Source organism: Solea solea, chromosome 14, assembly GCF_958295425.1.
Source record: "Solea solea chromosome 14, fSolSol10.1, whole genome shotgun sequence".
NCBI lineage: Eukaryota > Metazoa > Chordata > Actinopteri > Pleuronectiformes > Soleidae > Solea > Solea solea.
Window position 1 is genome coordinate 18,570,308 of NC_081147.1, and position 9,161 is coordinate 18,579,468.

At 42.4% G+C, this 9,161-nt stretch overlaps 1 protein-coding gene across 1 annotated transcript in view; it reads left to right on the top strand.

The window, feature by feature from the left end:
* Positions 1-3,163, top strand: part of ccdc88b (coiled-coil domain containing 88B) — a 38,925-nt gene extending 35,762 nt beyond the window's left edge. Inside the window, exons 27-28 of the mRNA XM_058650600.1 lie at positions 1,104-1,436; positions 2,542-3,163. Coding sequence (XP_058506583.1) covers positions 1,104-1,436; positions 2,542-2,579 — 371 coding nt within the window. The 3' untranslated portion in view covers positions 2,580-3,163. The remainder of the gene's footprint in view (positions 1-1,103; positions 1,437-2,541) is intronic.
* Positions 3,164-9,161: the final 5,998 nt, after the last annotated feature.

Below are 9,161 nucleotides of genomic sequence, written 5' to 3' on the forward strand. Positions count from 1 at the left end.
GAATTGTCTCTCAAGTAGAGGAGACATAAAATCTATTTTATTATTATTTTTAAATTGATTCATTACGTAACAACACAATAAATAAAGTGAAAATAATTCAAACCCTAAAGAAAGAAGACAAAGTCTTTTCCTGTGACACCTGCATTTACGCCTGAGACTGACCTGATTTGTCACGTTTACGCTGGTCTCTGGTCAGTTTTGGTTTAATCAGAATATAGAACAAGTGTTATAATACAGCAATTTTCCATCTCATTGAACTAAGACTGCAAGCTTTGGTTTATTTTTTTTTTATTTATTTATTTATTTTAGTTTAATTCTCATTAAATGAAACACATTAATTGCCATTAATGTTTTTCATTTCGCTGTAATTTGCTGTTAAATAGGTTATTATAGTTAAATTAAAATAAATGTTCTCCGTTTGTACTTCTGCATTTAAATATAAACCTACTCAGTGGTTCAATTTAAACACACACACTAATAATCTGTGAAGGATTCTCTTTTCCAGGGTCATTTTAAATATATTTCCAGGTAAAATAAAGGGCATCTTTGAAGGAGACGTGCAATTTTGAAACACGTTATTTACCCAGACCATGAATACTTTACAAATAAATAACAAATACAGCACAGCTGAAGTATCTGAAGAGTGTTTCCACTCTGTTATCTTTAAAGTGAAGGATTTAAGTGCTTGATAATGTTTCTCTCTCGCTGGTGGAGCTGCTTGGTCGTCAGGGGCAGTTTTCAGGTTCTAATGTGTTGCTCAAAAGATGTTTTGACATGTGGTCAGGAGGAGCCAGGACTAAAACCACTAGCTCTATGATTAATGGCCATGAGCTCCACCGTCTGAGCCACAGTCACACACATTTCCTTAATTAATTTCTGCACCTGCCATTGTGAGACTTGCTGAAAATGTGTTAGCGCAGCAAGAAAACTTCTAGAGAAAAGTAGAGAAGTCAAGCAGGTTATACTCATATCTAAGTATGAGATCACAGATGATTAACACCAGGGTCAAAATGGCAACATCATCTACAATATAACATTGCTGCATTTGCATAGACACGGTATTGAAATAACAATAACCTTTCCTCAACCTCTGACTGTTTCAGATCCTCGCAGCGCTCCAGTCTCTCCCGCTGCCCTGAGAAAAGCTCCGTCCCAGACAGACATTTCAGTTCCCGGGACTCCAGCCTTGCATTGTGGCTCCCGTCGTAAGTTGGGATCCCGTCATGGCTGGGGGCTGGGCTTAGCCAGAGGAGGCGCCGCAGTTTCCCAATCCTTCAGTCCTGGTGACAAAAAAACACCTCCCCGCCAAAGGCTGCGCTCCAGTCAAAACACCTCCACTGTCCTCTGGGAGAAAGAGAAGGGCGAGACAAACGCACCCCGGGCTGCAGACACACCTCTGACCAATCAGGAGAGTGTCGAGGAGGATGAAGGAAAAGGTGAGGAAGAGAGCGCACAGTGATGAAGATGGCTCTCTCTGTTGAGGCACTTAAAACACGTTGAACCCTGAGCCCACTCGGCCAATCACATCACGAGACGGACGCAAGAGTTCAACAAGGCTGTGGAGCCACTGACAAACAACGCCAGAGCAGACATGTGAATGTAGAAGGAAAACATCATTAACCCCGAGAACACTTTGCATTACGATGTTAAAACATAAATACAGAGGCTACAACACTGTCTAATGTCCTTTTTTCTCTCTGATCAAATTCATTATTATTTTCATTTTCACCAACTATGTTAACACACCTAAACAAAAAGTACTCCAAATCTAATATACATTTATAAGATGAATCATAATTTTGACTCAACAACACAACAAAGACTTTTGTAAAGCCTGAAGATGTGACCTATGTGACACACCCCCAGGATGTGCATATAAGGAGTTGTGTATTACTCCCACGGCAATTTACCACGGGTGCACCAGCGGCACTGATCTGTGCCCCGTGAGCGCTGAGGGTTAAAAAACCAGTAGTGCAATATGAACAAACCCAGAAAGGGAAAAATAAAGTCAAACTGAACGCAATATCTCTGTGATTATCACTGTTACTGTTACTGACGGGGACAGATTAGTGTTATATCTGTGCGAGAGGTCGTCCACTGATGTTTTTAATGTAGATTATTTTCATAATCGATGAATCTGTCGATTAGTTTCTTGATTTATCAGAAAACCCTAAAATGTTGATCGGTGTTTGTCAAACCTGGATATGATGATCTTCTCAAATGTCTTTTTTTGTCCACAAATGATTCACTTTTAATGATTTCTTATGATTTGTTATCCAGAGCAATGCAAATGAAGAAAATATTCACATTTAAGAAGCTTAAACTTAAAAAAATCTTGTTTTCATCATGAAAAAAGCTTCAAACTTATTAATCAATTATTAAAATAGTTGTTGATTAATTTAGTAATCAATTAATTATTTCAGCTCTATTTAAATGACTTGTGTGGATGGATGGATACATTTTATGTATAATAAATGTGTGTTAACAGTTACATTTAAAACCTGCTTATAAACACTGTGGTCTTCTCTCTGTTCTTTACAGACAAACAACTCTCCAGCGATGACACTGCGACAACCTGACAACAACGTACTGTAGCGTAAAAGACTCATTTTTGCATGTCTGACTATTGTTAAGCATGAGAGTGAATAAATCAAAGAGCACGCACGTCACTTTGTTGTGAATCAATTAACCACCAAGTGTGGAGCCTCGAATCGAAGTGTCGTTAATAAATAATCGGAGTTTTTATTTTGCTTTCGCCACAAATTTGTTGATGAATTAATGAAGTCCTGAAATGATCGTAAACTTACTTTTACTTCTCTTTTCTTTTTTTGTTCTCAGCACATTTATTTTTAGTCACAATCTAGTCACCTTAACAACTGTGATTTTGGTCTAAGTCATTATCTTATTTCTATCTATATTTCTTTTCCCTTGACTTAACTGTACTTTAACTGTACTGTAGATGTGGCAGAAAAAAAAACTTGGAACTTTGTTGGCAACATCATTAAAGTTGTCAAAAAGCATCAGTCAGGCTTTTATTCGTGCTGATAACAGTTGTATAGCTTTTGTATTATTATATTATTATGTTAACTATCCACACACTGTATTATGTATTACTGCTGTAAAGACGCTGTTTATCATCTTCAAGTAAATGTCACCTGTTAAGATGCCAAAGAAAAAGTAAAAAAAAAAATATATTTATTGATATAATCCTGTTGCGTTTTTGACTCCACCTTATATTTAGTCAAATTTAAAGGACAAACACTATCACACACGCTCAGCATCATACCGTGTATGCAGCATACTCTACATGAAGTTCCTCTCCTGTACGTCCCGCTGTGTCTCCTCTCTAACTGCATCCTTTTTCCCCCCTCACTACAATGTGTCATCACAAGGACAAACACATTTATTTCATTTCCTCTCTGCGGGGAGAGCCCAAGGCACTACTTTGTGATGTGCGCGACATACTTGGGTCCAATTATCTGCTCACGCGGCTCGTCGTATCGCCGCTAAGTCAATGATACCTGTCGTTACCGCCAGGAAACCCCGGGGTGTTGGAAATAGGCCTGAGGTTATCTATCAGTCATATGCACACAAACAAGGAACAGCCGCCTTCAAGAGGACGTCTCTGAAGTCAGATTGGCCCCGTATGTTCTGTTCTGTTACATAATTATCCGCGTTTTGTCAAAGCTTGTGAGGTTCTTAGTGCTGGGGTACCGAGATAAACACATTGTGGGCACTTCCAGACCACAACAGGAACGGAATAAAATCAACTGTGTATTGAGACGTGTCATGTTCATTCTCTTTGTCGTATTTATCGGGCTACACTGTGACGGGCAGGTACGATGAGGTCAGGCCGTTTATGTAGCGGTCGCAGCTCTCGTCATTCAGCCGACACTACACACTACACATGGTGGAAAAGCCAGGCTAGCTGAGGGTTTACCTTTCCGAACAAGTTTGCAGGTGATCTGGGCATCTGACAAACATAGACTGTGTATAAAGATATAAAAAAAGATGTGTATATAAACCCCCGTTGTGAAATCGTTGGATTTTTCACCAGCACTTACAGACATCACCTGTGACCAGATACCAGCTGTCAATAACACTGGTGGTTTTTTTTCCTCTAAAATGAGAACATCATTTATAAAAAGTCACATCATGTTCTCTTCTAAGACCTTAAACCAACTTTTTATGTTTAGATATAATGAAGCGAAAAGAAGTGAGGCCATTTTCCCAAAGAGACATTAAAACAGTTTTTTCTTTAAAAAAAAATAAAAAAAATAAAAAACTGCTACTACCCCATCCTACTTCCTGCGCTTCTTTTTTTCAAACATCCATCCTGTATTCCATTCTGATTCAGGCAGTAATATGTCACAGTGTTGCACTGAACCTCAGTTTAATTCGTTTTCCCACTGCAGTCTAGACTCGACATGCCCTCAGAAAGTTGTTGTTTGCTTCTCTCTGGATGGTTATATACAAGCGTTCGGTATATGAACATTTCCAGTAAGAGAACACGCTGCTGCTGCTGCATCCAGAAACCTCCTATTAGAATATAATGACCTATTCATCGGACAGTTTGTGTTCCAAAGAAGCATCAAATAAGCTGCTAGGTGATATAGCCTATTTATAGGCCTAGACACTTTTCAACGTGCAGCTCGAACTGGCTACAGATGTTGTTTCTGGCCGTGTTACTGTTGGTTACACCGGTTTGTGGGTAAATGCAGTTAGATACGACTCATAAATTGTGCTCTCGCTGCAAACGAACCACACCGTGGAGCGAATGCAAGGCGGTCTCTGGGATCTAGGGGAGAAAAACCTCCTGGTTTCAGAACAACAAGCTTCTGTAGAGCAGAAAGCAGCCTTATATACAGTCTACATTCTGACCATGTAGCACCTTTCTTTCAGTCACGCTGGACTAGGACGAGCTGTAAAAGAACTGTTTTACGCCACGGTTAAACTTCCACTGCTCACCTATGGCCACCAAAATCAGTTTCTCTCAGGGTTTGCTGTCCCTGCACACCTGACAGTCAGACTCTATCAGAGTTTTCAGTCTTTTATCTGCGAGAATTTCAATGACGACCTCACCGAGCATCTCCTCTCGCTCACACACTCAAACACACCTAACCAGCACTTATGTTGCACTTTGAGCACAGCTCTTTACCTGATCTCCTATACTTTGTCTTACTGAACAGGTTCTGCACTTATTGCTTACCCTGAGCTTGAGTGTTTTTTCTCAGTAGTAAGTTACTTTGGATAAAAGCGTGTGACAAACGGCTGAATGTGAACGCAGTTCAGCTGGAAGAGACGAGCGCGCGGAGCAGAGCAGGCAGAAGAACAAGACGACACCCTCACATGTAAATTTTTACTTCGGCATCAAAGTGCCTCGTCTTGCCTTTCATAAACCGTCCATTTTTATCCTCCACTAGAGGGTCATGGGGGGGGGGGGGGGGGGGTGGTAAACCTTGGACAGGTTGCCAGTGCAGCGCCGCTTCCATAAACCTTTGGAGGATTAAGCTAAAATGTTGGCTGTCCCTGCTGTTCCCTCTGATCGGGGCTTCTTTGAGTTGGCTCACTCAAAGTCAAAAAATAAAAAAGTTTTGTGAGACTTGCTTCAAAGTAAAAGTTGATATGAAGCAGGTAAGTGAGGAAATGCAGAGCATGATGATTTCCTTGATGACTCCTGGAATTGTCTATTTAAGACACAATTCCAGGCCATTTTTGAGATCATCTCTCTCACACTTGGATTTGCACAGAAAGCTAAATAAATGCATTAGTGTAAGGATAAACCCCCGGATCTGATCAGTGGGAGAAGCGTAAAGGAACCGCAGCCATCTGGCATGTGTTCATGCCAGAAAAAAACAGATGTATACAAATACATTCTAAATCAAATTATAACATAATGCCAATATATTACATCCCTAAAACACAGACATAGGGACCTAAGGATTTTCAATCAGCAGACATAACATAGAATGTCAAATTTCTGTGACTGACATATGGTTGAAAAACCTCTTCCACTTCAGGGTCCTTGTTTAAAACCAGGCACTTATCTAATAGAAAAGGGAGCTGTGCTTTAATGAGAACCCTCCTTAACTCTTATCACTGTTGCACCAAATGGTGTCATTGTAGCGCTGGCCAGGCCCCCGTCAACCAAGAGACAGGCAGATGGATGAAGAGGAGGCATAATTAGCATGCAGCGTCCCAAAAGAGCAGACCTGAGAGGTTATCGTGATGCTGAAAGGGCCCACTCGTGAGACAAGACAGCTTCTGAAGAGCCTCCGCCTCAAATGAGGGGCCGAGTCGTTTTTGAACGTGGGATCGCAGAAGACAACACAAAAGGATAAACACAGGCCGTAGCTCATTCTCTGCAGCCGGCCCTCCCCAAACACACACCCCGAATTATGATTTGCAAAAGACAAATGGATCGCTAATACAATTCATGAATTATATAGTTGTCATGGTGACATTAATCAAAACGCCGGCCCTTCTCTCTCGCCCCGAACACTGTGTATGTGGAATTGAGATGCATGATGGGGACTGCACACCGAGCCGCCTGAGTGAGCGCAGGGCACAGCGATAGCAAGATATTGGTTCTGCCAGTCACTCAGAGGCTTATTATGAGTGCGACGCAACAATCACAAGCCCTCTGGCACACAGACAGAACAGCCCCCACAGACAAACAGCGGAGGGGAAGGCTTTAAATTCTCGGCAGATGAGCACATTCACAAGCTATTGCACCACTTAAAAAGAGGGATGAATAAAGAAGCAGGACTGTGTGATTGCAAAATGACCCTTGTTTATTCAGCACAATCCCTCACTGTATTTTGAAGGATGGCGTCGTCCCCGCGAGCATAATAAGCAGCAGGAACAAAATCAGTGCAGAACAAAAAAAAAAAGAACAAAAAAACGTTGGAGGAAAAAAAAAAGTCTTTGCACAAACTGAGTGATTAAGTGCCATCTCCACTCCTGATTCCAGGAGCGATGAATGATGGATGGCTGCCTCAGATGACATAATGGTTGGGTTGTCTTAGAGTCTGCTTAGCTGCTTAGTTATTGATCAGCTGTGAAAATCTCCTTTATTTACACGGTCTGTGGCCTTCCACGACTGTCCTCTTCTCTCGGAGGTCTTTGGTCTCTTCCTGTGTCTCAGTAAAGGTTTCCCCTGCACTTTCCCACCAAGACTCTCTCTCTCTCTCCCTCCCTCCACAGCCACTCAGCCCCTTTACCTCCACTCCTTGCCTGGGCTATCAAATATTAATGACTGTCTTCCTAAAATGTCCCCGGCGACTAAAAACCTCACTTAAACCACTTAGTCCACTAACTGAAGAGGAAGGACACCTAAATACTTAGAGGTGTACCGGAGTTTGAGTTTTGAGGCTCGCACACGAGATGAAAACATGCAACGACCCTCCATCCATCCATCCATCCATCCATCTTCTACCGCATCATCCTCCACATGAGGGTCGCGGGGAGGAGCTGTGCCAGTCTCAGCTGACATAGGGTGAAATATGGGGTCAAACCCTGGACAGGTCTCCAGTCCATCACAGGGACACACTCTCACACTCACACCTATGGGTCAGTTATAGTGTCCAATTTGCCTTAACCCCATATTGCATGTTTTTGGACAGTGGGAGGAAGCCGGAGAACCTGGAGAAAGCCCACTCACACCTGAGGAGAACATGCAGCCTCCATGCAGAAAGGCCCTTGTTCTGACCAGGTCTCAAACCCGAGTCTTCATGCTGCAAAGACAAGAGTGCGAACCAGTACCATGTAACTACCACCTGAATCTAAATCAGCACAGAACACCACTGAAACTTCATTTTGGACGAATGGAAAACTGCAAATCCGTGGATTGTTTTTGGGACACACATTTTCTCCCAGCAGAGTACTGCCCCCCCTCAAACCCCACCCCACCACCACCACCCACTGGACACTGAGACTAGGAAGTGGCGTGGTAGTGTAATTCAATTAACTATATTTTACTCCGGGCCACAGAATCGGGGAGGGGGATTCATTGTGAGGGAACACAATGCAACGAGGTAGAAAAATAACAGGCAGGCAGGAGTGCATGTGTGCGCTCAGCTGACCCCGTGACCTCACCTCCTCACAAAACTGTCAAACTCTCGGTGCTTTTACCAGGCTTTTACTCAATGAGGTTAGCCCAAAGGTGAGCGTGTTCATCTGTAACCTCCCTCCCAAGCCTCCATCCATCTCTCCTCCCTTTTCTTCTTTTCCTCCACACCCCCCCCCCCCCCCCCCCCCCCCCTCGTCTGTTTCGTCATTCTCTTTTCTCTTTGCTTCATTCAGGACCGTTCGTCTCATAACAGTTTGTCCCTGCAGCTCCCTTCACACCTCCTCCACCTCTCTCATGCACTCCCTTTCTCTCCCCTAGTGTATTAAGGGGCTTTGACGCTCTCAGTAAAAGCTGATTTATTCTCTGGGTGGTATCGATCGGTTTCTGCATTAAAGATTATAATTCATTACCCCAGCCCCTTTTAATACATTAAACACTCAAAATAAAAATAAAAAAGCCCCACCCACCCAGACTCCCCGTGAAAACACATGACGTCGGGCCTGTCGCCCTGAGCTCCACTGCTGCACCTGTGTGTGTGTGTGTGTGTCACAGAAATCCTCACCGGAACACAAGCTTATATCTTTACACCTACGTCTGAGACAAACACAGCATCATAAACAGACGATATGGTAGGGGTGTGAACAACAAACACACAGCAGTGATCAGCAGAAAACTAAAGTATTCTTAAAGTGAGGCTGTGCTGATTTGATTTGATTTGATTTCAGGTTTTAACTGAGTCACTGAGTTTTGAAGAATTCTTTAAAGGGTATTTTTTTTTATCTTTAATTCCCAGCCATGCAAATGGTGTGGGCTTCTAGACATCATTCATTCATATTTCAAAAAAAACAAACCTCTCAAAGCTCAAAGCTTTCACTCATTCAGTGGAATATTTTTGTTTTTTGCTAATTGGTTTATGATCTAATATCAGCAATGAATACTCTGCTTTATTGTAGTTTTTTTGGATGGATATCTTTTTGCCTCAATTTCTGATTCTAGTCAAGAGTTAAGGATTTGTTTTCTGCTGACATTCTCTCTCTCGTCAGCAGCCGATGCAGCCTGCCTCTGTGGGATAGTAAGGATTTGAGAAACA